Source organism: Pezoporus flaviventris, unplaced genomic scaffold (genome assembly GCF_033815535.1).
Source record: "Pezoporus flaviventris isolate CSIRO_AGI_PZ_B2104156 unplaced genomic scaffold, CSIRO_AGI_Pfla_v1 ptg000129l, whole genome shotgun sequence".
In the NCBI taxonomy this organism is placed as follows: Eukaryota; Metazoa; Chordata; class Aves; order Psittaciformes; family Psittacidae; genus Pezoporus; species Pezoporus flaviventris.
In genome coordinates this window covers 413,979-435,932 of record NW_026892677.1, presented here as the reverse complement: position 1 = coordinate 435,932, position 21,954 = coordinate 413,979, and the positions used below count along the sequence as shown (strand labels likewise).

At 44.2% G+C, this 21,954-nt stretch overlaps 1 protein-coding gene across 2 annotated transcripts in view; it reads left to right on the top strand.

Moving 5' to 3' along the window:
- Positions 1-21,954, top strand: part of INPP5A (inositol polyphosphate-5-phosphatase A) — a 213,101-nt gene that overhangs the window by 176,166 nt on the left and 14,981 nt on the right. For both annotated transcript variants that reach the window (XM_061478615.1, XM_061478613.1), the window contains exon 12: positions 11,950-12,023. In XM_061478615.1, coding sequence (XP_061334599.1) covers positions 11,950-12,023 — 74 coding nt within the window. The remainder of the gene's footprint in view (positions 1-11,949; positions 12,024-21,954) is intronic.

Below are 21,954 nucleotides of genomic sequence, written 5' to 3'. Positions count from 1 at the left end.
GCTGGTGCAGTGCTGTGTTTTGACTTCTAGTTTTGAGAACAGCGTTGGTGAAGCCGATGTTTTCGGTTGTTGCTAAGTGATGTTTACCCTGACCAAGGACTCTGTGAGGCTCATGCTCTGCCAGGGAGGAGGGGAAGCTGTGAGGAAGCAGAGACGGGGCGCCTGACCCGGGCTAGCCGGGGAGGTATTCCATACCACAGCACGTCATGCCCGGGGTGGGGGGTAACTGGGAGTTACCCGGAAGGACAGGAGCTTCCGGGTGGAACTCGTTTTCTTGGCCGGTGGTATCGTATTCTCTTCCCTTGTTATTTTCCCTTATCATTGTTTTAGCTGATAGTAGCGGTGGTGATTTGTTGCTGGACTGTTCTTGTCTCAACCCGTAGGAGTTGCACTCTCTCGATCCTCCTCCCCGTTCCTCCGGGAGCGGGGAAGGGGAGAGCCCCGGTGCAGGGAGGGGGGGGGAGACGAACACGGACCTTGATTGTTGTCAGCTTGGCACCACTCACTGGGAGTGAGTGAACAAGTTACCTGACTGGGTTTAAACCACGACAGTTATTTTTGGCGCCCAACGTGGGGCACGAGGGGTTGAGATAAGAACAGATCTGACTGGATTGATAGTCACTCGTCACAATGCTGATTTATTGGCTCTCAAGGTTTTTCCTCTTGATCTCACAGTTTCAGTATACCATATCTTACGTCCATCCGGTATTGGCTGTATTAGTGTTTTTCAAGTGTGGGGCTTGGGCTAAGGTTTTTATCCCATTGTACTTTATGGTAATGACTTGTAATACAATAGAATCATTGATCATGAAACTGATCTGGCTTATGTTCCCAGTGTGGTCACCACCTTTATACTTTGGGAGGTATATGATGGAGGTGCTTAGCAATTACACATCTTTTTTCTCCTTCTCAGGTGCTCAACCTGTGAAGGAGACATCCTTTTACCCTCCTAGTCGTCCCCCCAGACCATTTACATTTGAGAGTTTCGAATTTTTTAAATGGCCTTTTAATGCTCTTGAGACTTGTTTGCTGATGGTGATGGGAATCACCATGCTAACACGCATACAGAGTGTGTTTTGCCCACTACTGATTTCAAGAGTTAAGCAGATTCAGGTTTGGGTCTTGTCTGGGGTCAAACGACGATGTAGGAGGACCGAGAGATTTTCCCAGAGGCTGGACAGCCATGAGTGGCAGGGTGTGTGGGATAGTATGGGCAAGTATCTAGGTCAGTGGGCCCCCCCAGTATTTTGGAATTTCACTACCGAACAACTGCAAAATCCAGAAGAATTAGTAAAACACTTAAATGAGGTGTGTGGTCATTCTGGCCATACCAGAGATGGACAAATCACGGCAACGTGCTGGGGCTTGGCCTATGCTTACAGGGCCTTGTTCAACACTATCCAGCACCTTCAAAAGGAAAAGAATGTCGGCGGATTTGAGGGCAAAGCGACAGTCGCTACTCAAACTTTGGCTGCAATGAACTGCGCAGCTACCCCAGTGGCAAGTACAGCAGCTGCTCAAACTTCAACTGCAACAGACAGCGCGGTTACCCCAGCTCCAAGCACGGTAGCTACACCACCCCCAGCAACAAGTACAGTCGCTACTCAAACCACAGTGATAATCACTGCAGCCAAACCAGAGGACCAATTCGTACCAATATCGGTTGCCCCTGTACGCAAGAGAACAAGCAAAAAGGAGGCAAAAAGGGTGAAGCGAGATGAAGAACCAATGAATTCACCACCCGGTCCAGAATCTGATCAGGAGTCATCCTCACATGACGAAGAAGAAGAAGAAGAGGTAACTTCTCGACCTCGGACCTCAACCGAGCTGCGGAATATGCGAAAAGATTTTACCCGTCAACCAGGGGAGCACATCATCACCTGGTTACTCCGATGCTGGGACAATGGGGCCGATGGTCACGAACTAGAAGGTACAGAAGCCAAGCAGCTGGGATCACTTGCTAGAGAAGGGGGAATTGACAAAGCAATTGCAAGAGAGAAAAAGTCCCTCAGCCTTTGGAGGAGGCTCTTGGCAGCTGTGAAAGAAAGGTTTCCGTACAAGGACGATGTTACGAGTCGTTCGGCCAAGTGGACTACTATAGACAAAGGCATCCAGTCTCTGAGGGAATCGGCCATCGTAGAGATGATCTATCACATCAAGCCGAATAACGGGGATACACCTATAGATCCAGATGAAGTTGAATGTACACGACCCATGTGGCGAAAACTTACACGGAATGCACCGTCATCATATGCCCATTCATTGGCAACAGTGACCTGGAATGACATAGTACCACTAACAGTGGATGAAATGGTTCATAAACTCCGAGAGTTCGAAGACAATCTCACTCCTTCCATCATCTCAGCTGTGAAAAAACTGTCCCAGGACCTCGACAAATTGAGGGACGATGTATCTGATTTATCCAGCTCCTCACGTGTACCAACACGCGTCTCAGCTATTAACAAAAGACGTCCTATTGTTCAAGAGAGGAGATACAGAAGGTATACGCCACGGGGTACCCTATGGTTTTACCTGCTGGATCACGGAGAAGACATGACAAAGTGGGATGGAAAACCTACTTCAGCTTTGGAGGAACGGGTGAGTGAACTGAAGAGGGGAGCAAGGGCCAAGACTGATCGTCCCATGAGAGCTACGGCTTCAGTTTCTGGTGAGCAGTTTCCCAGATGGAGTGGAAGAGCTGATTTTACTCCAGCTCCTGTGATAACGAAGAATAATCCCTTTCAACACGACTTAAGTGTCCAATGCTGTGACGACCATTAGAGGGGCCCTGCCTCCAGCCAGGTGGAGGTAGGGGACAATCGGATTTACTGGACTGTGTGGATCAGATGGCCTGGCACATCAGTCCCACAGAAGTATAAGGCTCTAGTAGATACCGGTGCACAGTGTACCCTGATGCCATCAAGCTGTCAAGGGGTGGAACCCATCTATATTTCTGGAGTAACAGGAGGATCCCAAGAGTTGACTGTGCTGGAGGCTGAAATCAGCCTGACTGGGAGGGAGTGGCAAAAGCACCCTATTGTGACTGGTCCAGAGGCTCCATGCATCCTCGGCATAGACTACCTCAAGAGAGGGTACTTCAAAGACCCAAAAGGGTACCGGTGGGCTTTTGGTATTGCTGCTTTGGAGACTGAGGAAATTGAGCAGCTGTCCACCTTGCCTGGTCTCTCAGAAGATCCCTCTGCTGTGGGGTTGCTGAAAGTTGAAGAACAACAAGTGCCAATTGCGACCACAACAGTGCACCGGCGGCAATATCGCACCAACCGAGACTCCCTGATTCCCATCCATCAGCTGATCCGTAGACTGGAGAGTCAGGGGGTGATCAGCAGGACCCGCTCACCCTTCAATAGCCCCATATGGCCAGTGCGAAAGTCTAATGGAGAATGGAGACTAACAGTAGACTATCGTGGCCTGAATGAAGTCACACCACCATTGAGTGCTGCCGTACCGGACATGCTAGAACTTCAGTATGAACTAGAGTCAAAAGCAGCCAAGTGGTATGCCACGATTGATATTGCCAATGCATTTTTCTCCATTCCTTTGGCAGCAGAGTGCAGGCCACAGTTTGCTTTTACTTGGAGGGGTGTCCAGTTCACTTGGAACCGACTGCCCCAGGGGTGGAAACACAGCCCTACCATTTGCCATGGACTGATCCAGACTGCACTGGAACAGGGGCAAGCTCCAGAACACCTGCAATACATTGATGACATTATTGTGTGGGGCGATACAGCGGAAGAAGTCTTTGAGAAAGGGAGGAAAATAATCCAAATCCTGCTGAAAGCCGGTTTTGCCATAAAACGGAGTAAGGTCAAGGGACCTGCACAGGAGATACAATTTTTGGGAATAAAATGGCAAGATGGACGTAGACAGATCCCCACAGATGTGATCAACAAGATAACAGCAATGTCTCCACCAACTAATAAGAAAGAAACGCAAGCTTTCTTGGGTGCAGTGGGGTTCTGGAGAATGCACATCCCAAATTACAGTTCGATTGTAAGCCCTCTCTATCATGTGACCCGGAAGAAGAATGATTTTAAATGGGGCCCTGAGCAGCAACAAGCCTTTGAGCAAATTAAACGCGAGATAGTTCATGCAGTAGCCCTTGGACCAGTCCGAACCGGACCAGATGTAAAAAATGTGCTGTACACTGCAGCTGGGGAGAACGGTCCTACCTGGAGCCTCTGGCAGAAAGCTCCAGGGGAGACTCGAGGTCGACCCCTCGGCTTTTGGAGTCGGGGATACAAAGGATCTGAGGCCAGCTATACCCCAACTGAGAAAGAGATACTGGCAGCCTATGAAGGGGTTCGAGCTGCTTCGGAAGTGATTGGCACTGAAGCACAGCTCCTCCTGGCACCCCGGCTGCCCGTGCTGGGCTGGATGTTCAAAGGCAGGGTCTCCTCTACACATCATGCAACTGATGCTACATGGAGTAAATGGGCTGCACTAATTACACAACGAACTCGAATAGGAAATCCCAGTCGTCCAGGCATTCTAGAAGTCATCATGGACTGGCCGGAGGGCAAAGATTTCGGAATGTCACCAGAGGAGGAGGTGGTGCGTGCTGAAGAGGCCCCACCATATAATAAACTGTCAGAAAGTGAAAAGCAGTATGCCTTGTTTACTGATGGCTCTTGCCGTATTGTGGGAAAGCATCGGAGATGGAAGGCAGCTGTATGGAGTCCTGGACGACAAGTTGCAGAAACTGCTGAAGGAGAGGGTGAATCGAGTCAATTTGCCGAGGTGAAAGCCATCCAGCTGGCCCTGGACATTGCTGAACGAGAAAAGTGGCCAGTACTTTATCTCTATACTGACTCATGGATGGTGGCAAATGCCCTGTGGGGGTGGTTGAAGCAATGGAAGCAGAGCAACTGGCAACGCAGAGGTAAACCCATCTGGGCTGCTGCACTGTGGAAAGATATTGCTGCCCGGGTGCAGAACCTGGTGGTGAAGGTACGTCATGTAGATGCCCATGTACCCAAGAGTCGGGCCACTGAGGAACACCAGAACAACCAACAAGTGGATAAAGCGGCTAAGATTGAAGTGGCTCAGATGGACTTAGATTGGCAACATAAAGGTGAATTATTTTTGGCCCGGTGGGCCCATGACACTTCAGGCCATCAGGGCAGAGATGCAACATATAGATGGGCCCGTGACCGAGGGGTGGACTTAACAATGGACACTATTGCCCAGGTTATTCATGAGTGTGAAACATGTGCTGCAATTAAACAAGCCAAGCGGTTAAAGCCTCTTTGGTATGGAGGACGATGGTTGAAGTATAAATATGGGGAGGCCTGGCAGATTGACTATATCACACTGCCACCAACCCGCCAAGGCAAGCGCCATGTGCTTACCATGGTGGAAGCAACCACCGGGTGGCTGGAAACATACGCTGTGCCCCATGCCACTGCCCGGAACACCATCCTGGGCCTTGAGAAACAGATTTTGTGGCGACACGGCACCCCAGAGAGAATTGAGTCAGACAATGGGACTCATTTCCGGAATAACCTTATAGATATTTGGGCCAAAGAGCATGGCATTGAGTGGGTATATCACATCCCCTACCATGCACCAGCCTCTGGGAAAATCGAACGGTACAATGGGCTGTTAAAAACTACACTGAGAGCGATGGGTGGGGGAACTTTCAAGCATTGGGATACACATTTACCAAAGGCCACCTGGTTGGTCAACACCAGAGGATCTGCCAACAGGTCTGGCCCAGCCCAGTCAGAACTTTTACATATTGTAGAGGGGGACAGAGTTCCTGTGGTGCATATGAAGAATTTGCTGGGGAAGACAGTCTGGGTTATTCCTGCTTCAGGTAAAGGCAAACCCACTCGTGGGATTGCTTTTGCTCAGGGACCTGGATATACTTGGTGGGTAATGCGGGAAGATGGGGAAGTCCGATGTATACCTCAAGGGGATTTGATTTTAGGGGAAAACAGCCAGTGAACTCAATTGTATGCTGTTGCCTGCTGTGTAATGCTTTTATAGCCCATCAACTAGATGTCTCCAGGTCACCAGCGACTGGCCCTGACTTCCCTCCAGCCATCATCCCAACAGAGAATGAACTTGGAACATCATGGACCGAATGGACTCGGCAGCATTATAGGGATTGGTCCATGCACTAAGAAAATGATTTTTTTTCCTCTTGGTCTGTATGTATATGGATGTATATATGTGGGAGAGCGATGGTGTATTGAAAATGTGGGATCTGAGCACGACGTGAATGGTATGGAATAAGGGGTGGATAATGTCCTGGGTTCAGCAGTAGCAGTCATGTTTTTTCCTTTGTGTTAGCTGGTGCAGTGCTGTGTTTTGACTTCTAGTTTTGAGAACAGCGTTGGTGAAGCCGATGTTTTCGGTTGTTGCTAAGTGATGTTTACCCTGACCAAGGACTCTGTGAGGCTCATGCTCTGCCAGGGAGGAGGGGAAGCTGTGAGGAAGCAGAGACGGGGCGCCTGACCCGGGCTAGCCGGGGAGGTATTCCATACCACAGCACGTCATGCCCGGGGTGGGGGGTAACTGGGAGTTACCCGGAAGGACAGGAGCTTCCGGGTGGAACTCGTTTTCTTGGCCGGTGGTATCGTATTCTCTTCCCTTGTTATTTTCCCTTATCATTGTTTTAGCTGATAGTAGCGGTGGTGATTTGTTGCTGGACTGTTCTTGTCTCAACCCGTAGGAGTTGCACTCTCTCGATCCTCCTCCCCGTTCCTCCGGGAGCGGGGAAGGGGAGAGCCCCGGTGCAGGGAGGGGGGGGGAGACGAACACGGACCTTGATTGTTGTCAGCTTGGCACCACTCACTGGGAGTGAGTGAACAAGTTACCTGACTGGGTTTAAACCACGACAGTCCTCTAAACCTTGAGAATGTCTCTTGAGAGAGAGAGAGGTGTATTGTCAAAACAAGGACAAAACAGAGTTTTCTTGGGGAAGCTTCCACCGAAATCAAAGATTTTCTAAACTAATACAGGCACGAGGAGTCTTTGTGCTGACAGTCTTATACTGCCCATGCCTATTCTGATGTTAAGAAAAGTGTAGTTGGTATAGTTTCTCTGTGTGCCACATATCCACATTTACGGAGGAATTCACAATTTGACAACACTGCCATTCAGGATGTATAGAAAAATCCTCAGAAATACAATAATATACAAGAGCAGTGTAAGTAGCAATTTATAGTCAGTAATTTTGTCTTTTTTCTGTGAAACATGATTTTAAAGAATGGCTTTATTAAGATTCAAAATACACAGTACTGGATCATATTACAAAGTCTTAGCTGGAGAAAACAGTAGCTTTCAAATAAGGCTGGGGCAGAGCTGTGTGTGACATCCTCATGGGTAAGTGGAGGGATCTGTGTTTCCCCAGACCTGCATTTGAAGTCAGAAAACTGCTGAATCAGTTTCTAGATATTTTTCTTTAACTGGAGAGCTGGATGAAATCACTCTATGTCCAAAGTCTCTTGGAAAAAATAATCGTGTGCTACCCCAGCCTGGCAGAGGAGGTTGAAGTGACCAATGCCCACATACTTTAATTCACTAAGGTCATTCCTTTGTGCTTATTTCCTCTTTTTGGTCTGAAACTTCATTTCCCTTTCACAGCTGTGAATTCTCTGGTGGGCCCTGGAGATGGATTTGATAAATGCTGCTAATATCACCTTCTGATCTACCAATGCTCTGACTTTGGTGTGTAGGTCTTGATGAGTAATTGCTGTTGTTCTACTCCAATGACTGAATTAAGTTGCCCTGTTTAAAAGGGTTCATACATGTGTGATTTTAGCCAAGGTGGCCTGTTGCAGCACACCAGTGGACACTGACCTTTCAAAAGTGCCTCATTACTGAAAATGAAGTGAGCAAAATTCCCTTGATTGCTCCAGCTGGCTAAGCTCTGTTATAATCCTTTGATTTTAAATTTTAAGCTACATTTGATTATGTTGCTTAGCATCAAGCTACATAATTCTGAAATTTAGTATTCCAGATAACCATCATCTTTGCCCAAAGTGCCTACTGGTTCACCACATAGAGCCCCATGAGCTATAGGGACAGTGACCTGATGCCCACCCATCCAGCCCTGCTCAGCCTTATCTTACAGAGCAGGGTCTAGGTTCTGCAGGCAGTGCCTGTGCAGGGCTACATGCCCTGGTCTCATGCATTGCCCCCTTCTTCACCCTGGCACAGGAATGCACTTGTACATCATAGCCCTGGCAAGAAAAAGGGAGGCAAGTTGAAACTCTTCAGCAGCTTTGACAGCACAGTTGCCTGGAAAAGCAGCAGTTTGGCAATTCTCTTAGGAGGTGATGGGCACTGCACCTGATGCAGGCAACAGCCCTAAATGCTTTCAATTCTACTCAAATTAAGTAGGGAATATCCCTTACTGCAGATGCAGTCATTCTTTAATTCTCTGCAGAGAACTTCGTTGATACCAAGCCAGTTCCCCTGCAGGTCAAGTAGGAGCTTGAGTACACAAACTGACTGATGCATTTGGCTCATGAAGTTTGCTGAATGGAAATACAGAACTTCAGACTGCAAAATCCTATCAGTAGATTGAGCCTGGTTTTACAATTCATGTTCTGCCCCCTCAGTTTTTTCTCTCAGCCACAGGCCAGGGGATGCTGCTTGTCCATCCTGCATGGCTGCATTTCCCAAGGTGCATCCCCTTGCATCTCATGGGTATCAGCCAGCTATAGATGTACTACTCATACATATGAGTGGTATTTTCATGTGGAAGATATTAATCAAACGTTCATGTTGGGCTGGTCACTGAGCATTTTAGAGCACGTATCTTGACATAACAGCAGCAGCTCAGTGCTTACAGCAGATAAAACATTGGTCCTGCATCATTCTTGCTATCGCTTGGGTATAAATACATTGGTGCAATTAAGTTGAGGGGAAAGAACAGTCTTCTGAACTGCCTGTGACATACAGTTCTGGAATGAACTTCCAGCCACAGCATTTTCAAATCTGTGTAATTGCTCAAATTACCCCAGCACGTCATGTAACGCCTTAAAGATTGGGTTCTTAAGGATGATCTTATAATGAGTGAATTAAATAGAACAATATATTGATTTTTAGGCTCTGAACTTAATTTCTTTGTCATTTTTAAGGCATTTAGAGTGACAGACACACTGATGTTTGCTGTTACAGCACTGACATTGTTCACAATGCTGTTTAGTGTACACTATGGAAATAAGTGAGCAGTTTGTGCTGAAAATGGCCATGGTTAGAGGATTGGGGGGGGGGGGGGGGGATGGTGTTTAAATAAAATATTATATGCTTTAAAAGTAAGATTCTGACTGCTCCTCAGTATCATCTGTCCTATAATCATTTTCTTGCATTTTCTGCAGTGCCAAGGAGCTCCAGACACCCATGTGCTTGTCATAAAACAAGTACAGTCATACGATGTCAGGTCTTGTTCCTTCTCTTACTGAGGGAAAGTGATATTTATAACTGTTTGTGATATTTATAACTGTTTGGGCATGTTTGAACAGGGGGTTACAGGTACTGTGACGTAGTCACTTAATAGCTAGGAAAAACAAATCATTTGTTAAAACTGACTATTTAAAATAGAGCATGAAATAAGTCTGGGAAAGTAATCCAGTGAAAATATTTGTTTTACACGTGAGGTGAATTGTCTTCAACAGGCATTCCCTAAATACTTCTTTTGGACACCTAGTTGGGCTTTGATGTCCAGCCGGGTCATCCTGAGGTTTTGGCTTTTTCATTTCAGGGAAAAGATGTCCCTACACCTGGGGGAACTCAGGGAACTGATAGAGAGCAGGGCACACAATACAGCCTTGTTCCTGTTATCTGTCCTCTCTGCCGCAGTGTCAGCAGCTCATCTGCACGGCACAGGCACAACTGCAGCTCATAAACACATCCGAAACTTCTCTGGATAATAACACACATCTGAAGGCTTTGTGCCCTAGCCCCCGGCCTTCATTTAGTTTGCAAGTGTCATTAGAGCAAGAGCAATTTGAACACATAAAATGTTAAAAGTGTGAATTGGTGTGAGAGGACAATGTGTCTATTTACCACTGCCAGCCCTTGGAATGCCCATGAGTAATTTATACCATTGTGTTCTGTGGAGCATTGTTCTGTTATTCAGTCCTTCTGGTTTTCACACTCCAGCAATAGCCTTCTTTCTCCTGATGCTCCTGCTCTCCTGCTCTGATCTGTTTACTTGGCAACAGCATGAAAAATGTATTTGCACTGTAGTAAGAGACAAACACTTCAAAGAAAAGTTTTAATGGGGAGGGCAGATCTTTTCCTGTGCTAGACTTATGCTGGACAGACTTTAAGGTGGAGCAGGAAGGAGATGGTAAGGTTTGTTTTCTTAGCCACTTTGTAAGTATGCATTGTGGCTACACATCTACTCCACATGCTTAAATATAGGATCACAGCTTAGAAGCACTCAAGGTAAAGCATTTTTTCCTGAAGTATGTTGAGATTGCTACATAAGGATAGTGTCTGTTCTACCCCAACAGTTTTAGGATTGGGCGTATTATTAGATACGTACCATAAGTTTCCACACAGATGTTTATAAATGATTATCCAAAAATCTGGAATACTGGGGCTTTTGATCAGCTGTCAAAACATGCACAAATTGGCTGCAGTTATTTGTATTTTTGAATCTCTCCCTGTGCATCGTCACCGCATGTGGTGTGAGATGCACTAGAACAGGAAAGGCTGCCCATTACTTGGCATCCTGGTGTAAAAGTGCATGCATGTAGCAACACAGCAGCTAGAAACTGGAGGCCTGGGAGAGGAGCTCCTGGGCAGTGCAGGTGCTCAGGTAGCTGCTTTTCACACAGATAATTAATGGGTACAAGTAGCTGCTAATTGCACATTTCAGGAATGATTTATGAGGCAGCAGAGGGGAAAGAGGGACACGATCCAATTTCTTTGGGAACCTCTGCCATTCATACAATGGTATCAGCACAGCTGTGAGATGGGACATGATTAATGAACAGTGGGCAAACACACCGCCGTCCTGCGGGATGCTGCTTGCATGATGCCTGTCAAAATGGAAAGTGTCACTGAGAGCAGCGACCAGCAGCAAACAGTGCAGAGCGTGAGCTTTGTGTCTTGTATCTCACTAATTCACTCGGATGTCAGACCTAACACCAGCGTGCCTCTGAAGTAAGGTCGTTTATGTCCATCAGAACAATTACTGGTGTAATGCGAACGATTATCATTGACTTGTTATGACCAGGTTTGTGTTTATGCACAAACAATTGCAGGTATTTATTTTCTCTGTAAAGGGCCAGGGGAAAACAAATTAGGCAGTGACTGTTGTTTATACAGGACATTAAATCTAGACTTACGAATATCTCTGTTAAATACCTGCCTCTAGTCCTCTGTCTTGACTGCTGCCTGGGAACACGTTTTGCCCACTGTCATGTACCACTCTTTCTGCTATCTGACATGCACCGCCCAAAATAGGTGTGCAGAACCACTGCTTGTCTTTGCTTAGCAAGAGTGATATGCACATCCCTGTGTTTATTGTACCTTCTTATCTGAGCCAAAGATAATATGAAGTAATATGATACTTTGTGCTGGCATTTCTGGGGGCTGATTAGCATATCAGTTTGCTGTGCTTCTGTAATGCTGCTCTGCTTTATCTTTGAAAAGATTGCTAATAAAATTCAAAAGTTCACCCCTCTTGAAATAGTAAGTGCACATATAGGTCACTGCTGTGGAGAACCGGTGTTCCGTGTTTCACTGGGGAGGAAAGGAACGTTCTGGTCACTTTTCTCAACAAACTGTTTAAGTATCAAAATACCACTGTTTTGCACTATGGTTTTGGAACTGTTATATGAGGGATACACCTCAAGCTGTGAAACCAAAGTCTCTGTTTGTTTGCTTTTATATAATGTAGTATTTTTAGACTGCTTCAGTTCAGCGTTAAGGAATGAATACATTTATTTCTATCTCTTACAGCTTTTAGAGTTTGACAGAGAGCTGTCAGTCTTTAAAGACAGATTGTATGAACTGGACATCTCATTTCCTCCCAGGTAAGATTCATTTATAATCCATTTCTTTAACTAGCTGAAACGCAATTGTTGCTAGCGCTGTAGGTAAAGTGTGAGTGTTCCCATGTGCACTGTAGCAATGATAGTGCTCTTCATTCCTTTCATAAACATTTGGCCTTCCCACACCCCCCCATCGCGGTGCAGTCGTGTGCCGACGGTGCGCTGCAGCTCCTCATTCAGGTGATCCTGTCCTTTAGAGCTGCTTATATATTGGGCATGACGTGATTGTGTGCTGAGAGATGTGCAGCTGCTTTGAAGCACTGGACCCAGATAACCTGTTAGTGCGTTTTAGTGCAGCCATAAAGGCAGTCATAACCTTAAGTTATTGAAAAGTGACTGACAGCAGTGGTGCTCTCTGGGAAAAGATCGGGGAGGGGGGAGATCCCAGTGCTGTTCCTCAAGATGGTCCAAGAGGAGTATTAGGAAAGAGGATGGGAACTTGGATGCTGCTTTTCAGTTTCAGTAAGCATGGTATATAACTGTTAATTTGGCCTTTTAGTACACATGCATGATTTTAATCAGCTGTATCCCTTCCATGAGTTTTAGCATGAGTAGATAAGCATTGCTGACATACAAACCCAAGGCTTTTGCGAATGCTGGTCCTGGTTGTAAGAAATCTATGGAAAATTTGGTAGTGTTCAACATGTATGGCCTCTTTCCCAGAATGAAAAAGTCAAACCTCACATTTGCTCTCAAGGGAAGGAAATACTGCAATTGCAAAGAAGTTCAAAGTCGCAGAAATCATAGATAAAACCATACATTTTATATACTTTTCTACTTAAATATTGCTGTTTTGTTCTTTATGGATGGGTAGAAATGTTTGATGTTTTGGCGTGCACTAAGAAAAAATTTGGGAAGCTTGCCTTTTCATTATCATAATCTCATTATTTCTCAGCAGCCAGCTGCGATACTGATTATATTGATCCCTCGGGACAGTGGAAGTATGCATGGAGAGGTTACCGCTGCTTGGAATTGTTCCTATAGATTGAGTTCAGTAGCAGAGGTCCAGCAGTCTGTATGGCTCTGAGTGTATTTTGTGAGCTGTGTACCTGGTCAGGGTAAAAGGAGGTGAGGGGAAATAGATGAGGTTTTTACCAGAAATACTCTTCTACTTGGTCTCACCAACTTTAGTGCTTTCAGCCAGAATGAGGCAAAACCACGTTGCTGCATGAATGGGTTGCAGGTGCTCCAGTCATTTTTGGCAATACAGTTTGGCGTCATTTGGCTCTCAGGCAAAGATCAGGTGCAAGTAGTGTTTGTATCAAACCTTTACTTCTGATCTGTCTGAAATGATGTGAACATCTGGTCAAGGTATAAACGCTTGAAAAACTGATTTTCACTGATACGTCCAAACCTCAGTAGAGATTTCTGTTACCATTTTAGTGGCTGAGTTTGTTGCAAATTGCAGCTACAGTGGGTACAACCCAGGATTTCTTCACAGCTACCAAGAGCCGTGCCCTGTGAGTCTGGAGGCAAATAATAAGTGAGATTTCTTCTCCTTTACATCCCGTTGGAGCAAGTAGCGATGAGGGACCTCCACAAATGAAATAGAGGTGGAACAAAAGCTGAAACTTTTGTACAGGAGCCACCCAGTAGCTGCTGATGTTGCAGTAAAACCAGCAGCGAGCTTTAGGGGGATAGATGGGGAGGACCATATGAACAGGAGGAAAAGGAGGTAAATTAAATATTAGTCAACTGCATTGGTGCACTCTGCTGCCTCAGTATCTGAATACTTTGGCACAGAGCATTAACATCCAGGTGATGTATTTCAGTACCATTAACATTTAAGCTACTGTATGCCATATAGGTCTGTTGTTGTCTAGAACACAAATATTAAATGAAGTGCTGCACAGTAGATGAACCCCTGGTAAAAACACAAGACCAGATGAAAATGTTCCATTCCAGGAATCCTGATGGATGAAACGCAGATTTTGACTTTTTCTAATTGATGTAATGAATGAAATTAAAGAAATACCCTATAATAAGAGCTAGGTATCATCTCCCCTCCCCTGCCTACATGCCTGCAGACTTGGCTAGGAAACCACAGGAGCAGCTTTCTGAGGCCATAGTGCTGTCATCAAAGAGGGCAGTCACCAACTTCTGGTGGCAACTTATCCCCTTCTGTCTCAATTTTATTACTTGTTTTTGTTTGCTTGCAAAGCTGAAGCCAAATCTAGCTTATATCCTTGTTTTGTCTTGTACACACCTCCAATATTAGAGATTAAATATTACATTAAGTACAGCTTTGGCTTGCAGAGTTAAAGTCAAGGCAACTGAGCCCTAGCTGTCATTGACCAGCATTACAGGATGCGATGGACTCAGGTCCTGCATTCAGTCTCCTCACTCCCCCAAAGCCAGGGGCCATCACACACCCACTCTCAGCGTGATGCCTGCTGTGGCCATGTGCGGATTGCTCTGCAGGAGCAGCACCCTGTCTCCAGACCTGAGATATCCCTACCTCAGAGCAGCTGAGATAGCCGCTGATAATCCTGCCCAGGGAAGCAGCCAGCAGTCACATTACTCTTGCTGCTGTTGTCTTCCAAATAAGATGAAAACCCAAGATGCTGACCACTTCTTGCCATCAAAGATCCCATAACTTTTTTGCAAGGACATAAAAGTCAAGACAGATGTTCTGGCCAAAGTCCTAGTAATTGGATTCCACCTCTCCAAATGCACTGATACTTTAGCTGATTTTGGTGGTATTCTTCACTTCCTGCCCCAAACCGCTGCACAGCATGCTGGTGCCATGCTGGTTGCTGCTGCTCTGCAGCACTGAGGGATGCTGAACTCAGCAGTTGTCTGCAGACCACAACTCCTGAGCTTGCTCAGATGCTTGCGGGAAAAGATCTGTACTGCTGAGGTAGAAGCAGACACTCTTGAGCAGGGTTCCTGTCTAAATAGAATCATGGAATCACAGAGTGGTTTGTGTTGGAAGGAATCATAATGCTCATCCAGTTCCAAACCCCTTCTTACAATTAAGTAATAGTAATAAGAAGAAATGGTAGTGATTTTTTTATATACCAAAACCTGACACCTCCTTCGTGGCATGGGGGGGATGCTAACGTTGAGTTTATGCAACACAGACTTCCTTTGAACTGAACCAGAGAATGTAGATAAAATGGGAGACTATTGCTACAAATACAAGATGTAAAACCAATGAGCTAAATTCGTGCACATACAAAGAGCAAACTGGCTGTACATCAGGGTGCTTTTTTTCACCCATCCATCCTCATGTTTGGGACCATTTGGCACAGGAACCCTGCTGTCTGTTCCCTTGTCCTTGCACAGGCACCAGGCTCAGTAAGAGTCTTGCCTAAGCAAAGTGCTGCAGGCCTGGGCTCATGGTGGTTATAGTTACGGCAGGTCAGTGTCCTGGTTTTGTTCACAAAGCTGAGTACATTGATTTCACTGGAAGATACAACATGGGGATTTTTCTGTATTACAGTCATGACCACAATGTGCTATTAACTGCAAAACCAGGTATTTTGAATGGGCAAAAGACTGGTTTTAATGTAGGACATTTTCCTTTTAACTTAGAACCTGTTCACTCATGCAAGAAAGGAATTAAATGTACAACTTAAATGTCTTTGTTTCACTTCCTAATAGTTTTTGCCCATTTACCCCTCATTTTTATGGCCGTTCGGGAAAAAAGAAAAAAATCTATGTCTTACCATGTCTTAGTTGCCTTTATGTACTGTTTGTGAGTACGAGCATGATATATATTAGTCGTGTACCTAATCACACCAGATTGTGTATTTTTAACCAGAGGAGGCTATGATCAGTCCTGCATATTTAGAAACTACTTGTTTAAGCTTCTTGGTATTCTTAGCTGAAAAGCACATGGTGCATCCGTTTGTTCTGCACATGCAGCAAACAAAGCCTTTTTCACAGGGGAGGGAGAGGCCGAGAAAGCTCCAGTGCTTTTTGTGTCAGGCTTATGGGCTTAATTAGTGAGCATTTTGAGGGCAGTTGTAAGCAATTGTAATGGTAGCCTTGAAGTAGCTTTTCAGAATTTGTTTTATACATGATATTTTAATTATGGTCCACGGATTCAGTCTGTGAATTGCTCTCTACTTCTGTTCTTAATCCATGATGTTATGGTCTCACACCATGGGATGCTGGCCAACAGTGGAAGACAGAGTATCTCGGCTAAAATGGTACTGAATACATCTAGTACTACATTTCACATCTCTCAAAAATGAATGAGCAGTTAGGACCATTTTCTCTTTCTTTCATTTACTTCATCATTTGTGCATACAGTGAATTGCCTGTTTTGCACACAGAGCTCTACACATCAATAGCATGCTTGCATTCCTGTCTTAATTGTAATTTTTTTCCTCTGAAAGCATGCTTGATATTCAGTGTGCTCTTGAGATAAATAGAAAAGGTCACAGTCCTTTAAGTTGCAGCAGACTGAGTTTCTTGTAAGTTCATTTTTTATCAGCATAAATTGTTTATTCTCTGGACTTTATCACAAGATTGTACCAACACACTGCCATAGCTGTCCTGGCGTTGAAAGCTTCATTCCTTTGAGTCAGTGGTGCTTTTGTGGTTAACTTTAGTGGGGCCAGAATTAGACCCTGAGCAGTTTTGGTTTGTTTCCATGCCACTCCTAAGGCAGTGTTGCACCATTATCCAGACACCTCAGGTATGAATATGCATTGATAGAAACACACTGCCCTGTTACTAGCCCATGGCTTAGCTTGCTTCCCTGTGTGATGCCATATGCAGCATGGGATCCGCCAGTGCTGGCTAAGGACCCAACTTGTTCACTCTTGGACAACCAACTCCAGTTCTTCGTAAGAGGCCCTTGGTTCAAAGGAAAACCACTGGTTTTGTAGCATAAACATGAGCAAAGTCCCAGTTAAAATAAGAAGTAAGAAACCAGTCTGTTCTCATCGCACCAGGCGTTACAGTGAATGCATGAGAGACAAAGCCTTCCTTCGAGAGGAAACCCTGGAGCTGAGCTAGCTCTGGTCAAAGTGGTCATCAAGAACTATGGACAGTGAGGCCAGTCCTCATTTCTCACACCTTAGTCCTCAGTCCTGCTTATTTCATCAGCACCATCACACGTTTGTGCACGGTACAGATCTTTTCTTCAAGACTGAGAACTTGTCCATATATGGAGGGTGACCAGAATTCTTTTTCTCTTACAGTGTTTTCTCAGCTGTGACTGTGCAAGTGTTTCAGGATTTATTTTTAAATCTGAGACTGTGTTTACAAAAAATGAGGGTAAACACCTTGCTGGTTTAGAAGGTATGTGGAAGTTTTGGTACCCTCAAAGTGCTCATGTGGTTCAGAGTCCAGACTGAAGAAATAATCAAATCTGGTTCTTGCATCTTCTCAGTTTTCACTTAAAATTATGAAAAAAAAAAACCCAAACCTGAATGGAGAGGGCATTTATGTACATTGCTGTGTTTAATTGTTTTATATTAATATATTTGCATCTTTTACAATGAACTTCTCTGTCCCTTCTCCTTAATTTCAAATGAAGCCATGACAGGTAGGAATTTATTTTCATACTGGTAAGAATTTTTTTAAAGGAAATCACTACACTTCACTCTTTGGATGAACCTTCCTTATAAGCGACTCCTTGCCCAAAATTCTTACACTCCTTTTTAAAAGTGAAAATACCTTCCCATGAAGCACCATAAGTTCTGCATAACATCCCGTTGGGTTGAAACCAGATGATGTTTAAGGTCCCTTCCAATCCAAACCATTCTGTGATTCTATGATTAGTAAGTAAGAAAATCAAAACAAATGGTGTTTTTAATGTGCTTTCTTGTAAAGTGGTAAAATACAGCCTTTAAAGTACAAGAACATGCAAATTGTGTTACCAAAAAACACCCTGAGATTCTTCTTTTTATTTAGGGATGTAAAGTTCTGAAGTTGTAAGACCTTCTTTCCAGTTTTTCATTACACTGAGATAGCATTTCAATAGAAGTAATAATAAAAGTGTTGACTTCTTGAGTAATTTTCTAACTACAAAATGCCATAATGAAATGTTGCCATATTTCTCTGGTGTTTTGTTCTTCTGCACTGTATTCACAGCTGTGATTTCATTATGCTCCTCCTAGTTCATGCACAGTTTGCTTTTTCTATAGTTTGTTGCCTTTCTTTTCAGTTGATTGTAAACTACAATAGTAAGCAGGGAGAGCACTCTTATCACCACTTAGAGAAAACTAAGGAATCATTATTCACAGGTCTTGGCAAAAGATTATATCATATATTTCCAACTACTGTATCATGCTTTTTAATACCAGCTTTTAGAAAGTGAACTTTATGTTAAGTTTTTTTATTTTCTTTCTAATAGTTCCTACAAGTAAATTTTGGTTGCTGTAGTATCAAATAAAAAGTCACTTTTTGATCGTGTAGGGAGTGGAGGCCCTGTGCTTAGTCAAAAATACTTTAAAATTATTTCTTTTAAACTACTGACTTCTTGCTTGTCCCTAAGCAATAGTTCAGATAATCCTGCAGCGAAATTGAAATACAGGGGCCTCCGTCCCAACATCGCTCTATTTGCCAGGTCTAGACTGCCATGGAGAAAACAGGAACATACCACTGTCTTTTCAATGTTTGGTGTTTAAAAGAGAACTGAGACTAAACTGATGCCCTCCATAACAAGTTAATGCAAATGTCACACTTTTTGATCTTTTTGAGTGAGCTCCCACCTTTGTTTAAAGCCTCTGTGGGAAGGTGTGTTGGCTATCCATTGCGAAAAGCTGCATAAAAACACAGTGTAGCTAAATGAATATAGCCTTCTCATCCCGGCTTAAATCACTAAAAGCCAGAACAGCCAATTCTGTATTTAGATAAGTTATTTTTCAGGGCTTCATAAGTTTATAATGACCATTAAAATTTATTGCAGGTTGAAACGTGACATGAGAGGTTTCAAAACAGGAAGTAAAATGCTTATTCCCTTTGGTTCACAGCAAAATTTCAGACGAAAAGCACCCTGTCAGGCTGTTGCATGAGTATTTTCTTACCCAAATAGCATATCTGCTTGGAGGCATTCATTTTGAATACAGCAAGCACAAGTTCAAAACCACAAAGTATGAAGGAAGAAGATGCTGCCACCCCATGGCCCGCTACCCACCTGTGGGTGGAGCAGCAGAAATCAGTTCTGCTCCCGGGGCCACTTCTGCATTGCACAGGAAACAATCACTGGGTAGCATACAAAAAGCAGTTGTAAGAGTGGAGACCAGAGGCTCAGTATGGTTGGTAACATGGCAGGTGAATGAAGATTTTTAGAATTGCCATTTTGGCCTTAGCTGGGTCTAAGTTTAATTGAAGCTCTTTGGTTTTATCTAGCCATTAATCCACAATTTGACTTTTCTTCTGCCCTTTTGAAACAGCAGTTCACTTTTAAGTTTTCAAATTATTAAGCAATGTACAAATGGCATTTGTTGGATTATACCCAAATACATAAATATTTCAAATCATACATTAATTTTGGTAGATTTAGATCAGAATTATGTATGTATTATAATAGCTCAATGAGAATTCATAGTTACAGTGTATTTATAGTTATAAATTGAATTTGTAGCTATGAATGGAATGGTGTTAAGGCAACCCAGTGAATTCATGTTAATGTATATGCAAGTGGGTTTCTGCAGGGTCTTAATGGACTCCATGTTAGTCAAGGTTAGCTTCAGGGCTCTTCCCACTCAACTCTGTATGTGGGAAGGATTCCAAAGCCACTTCTGAACTCTTCTACCAGCCCCATCTAGAAATAGCATTTGTGCAGGCTTGCTTATGGAATTCAAAACCAGACAAAGCAAAACTATTGTTCTTCTCCAGTGCAAAACTGTAATTTAGGTTAAAACCATATGTCTGCTTGATCTTACGTGAGTTCTTTATCCTGTCCTGTGTGACCATCCTGCTGTGGCACGGAGGAAGCGGTGGTCAGGCTGTCACCCCTCAGAAATGCTCAGAACGAAGCCTTCATGGCGCATAGTGCTGACAGTCTTATTAGGAGGGCTGTCTCTTATGTCCTGTCTGTTCAGCAGGGCACTTGATATCTAGGCATTTTTCTAAATTCCTCTTCACTTCTGAGTTCCTTTTTAGTTCTTTATATGCTTAAGTTGTATTGGCGTACCATACTGTGTCACCCGTGCATCCTAAAGAGGCTTGCTAGTGATGCATGAACTTCCAAGGAAAAACCTCTCAGCCTGCTACCTCTCAAACTGTAAGTTCTGGAACCGTTCTGCCCCTGGCACATTCTTGCACTTTGCATTTGAGATCACCAGAAATCTGCCAAGGGAGAGCGGTAGAAGCAGCCAGCATCCGTTGTTCCCAGTCAAGAGGTTGGCCTCTGCAAAGCCCACCCTTTCCCTTTCTGTCATCCGTGAGGCTGAGAAGAGGAGAAGTACCAAACCACACTGCCTTTCACAACAGCCAGTCCTTCCTCGATCCTCCTGAAGTGTGCCAAAAGCAGGGGCAGGCTGGAAGAGGGATCACAGCTTGGTAAGAAATCACAGGCTGCATTACAAGTCTGCTGTCTTCACACAGAATATAAAGACCCCTTCTCACAGAGTGTTTTTCAGACATTATTCACCCATTCCTATACTCCAATATTTTGAGGCCTTTTACTTTATATAGTGAATATTCATGTTTTCATCTCATTACCCTTTGTAATCTAATGTAACCCATGGCAACCTTAGTCATTGGAGACCAAATACAATTCAGAATGTTAAACTCTGTAAGCTCTGTCATTCACAGGCTGGACAGCCTGGAGTGAGCAAATAGCAAGCCCAGTGTGAGACTGGAAAAGAGCTTGCAGTAAGTCAGCAATCACAGCAAAAGGCAGTAGGTGTGAAAAAAGAAGTAAGGACATTGTGGTCAGTCAGTATACAGGTGGGCGATTGTTGCCTTTATCACTGCTCTCCATTAATTATTATAATTATTCTTGTAGCTGTTGCACAGCAAAGATAGGAGCTGACTTTAGCAGGAGTTCACACCCACCTACAAGGTTTGCTTTCAGATAAGTCTGCATGCACAGTAATCTCATGTATTAATCATTCTCTTAAAGTGACCTATTCTTGTTTGTTGTTGCATTAGGCTGTCATGTAATTTACTGGTTGGACATATGTTTGTGTCCTAGATATTCTCCGTATGATACTTTTCTCAAGCAGGCCCTCTGCATTGGCAGTATCTTGCCTTTGACACCTCTCACCAGGAGACAGGTTGAATCTCATTTACTCTTGGAACAGTGTTTTTCCTTTGGAATTCTCTCTGGCTGTGGTCCCTTATTCTACCAGGATCCTGTTTAGTCTATAATCAATTTATTCTCCACCCTTGTATTCTGTCCCATGACCTTTTTTTATCCTAGTAGGTGGCACAATGATACATATATTTTTTCTGATCCAGTTCGCTTTACAGAGTGAGCCAGTCTGCTCTGCACAAGGCAAAGCCATCTCAGACACACTCACTTGTTCCTTCCCTTCTGCAGAGAACATCCGGAGAAGAGTAGCTCTGATTTTTGTACCCTGCCCTGTGGGGGCCATGGTACATGTCCCAGTTGTCACCCTTGGGTATGAAATGGGAAGGTGATGGTTTAGATTTCACTGGGCTGCATTTACTTACCAGTGTCCTCACCAACTGCACTGCGTGTTTTCAGAGCACACAGTTCTGCTGCTGGGACTGGTGCAGTACTCCTGGAGCAAATGGGTTTACTCTTTCTTGGAACATTACCTCATTAACACTCCTATGTCCTGTTGTTCCACAAATGGTCAAGTTAGTCGCTCAAGTAGATTAAAAATTGTTAAAGCCCTAGATGCTTTTATGCTTGCTCTATCGCTTACTTTTATAACACATGATTTTTCTGCCAATTAAGTATTCCCACCAAACAGAAATCATAGAACCATAGAATGGTTTGGGTTGGAAAGGACCTTAAGATCATCAAGTTCCAATC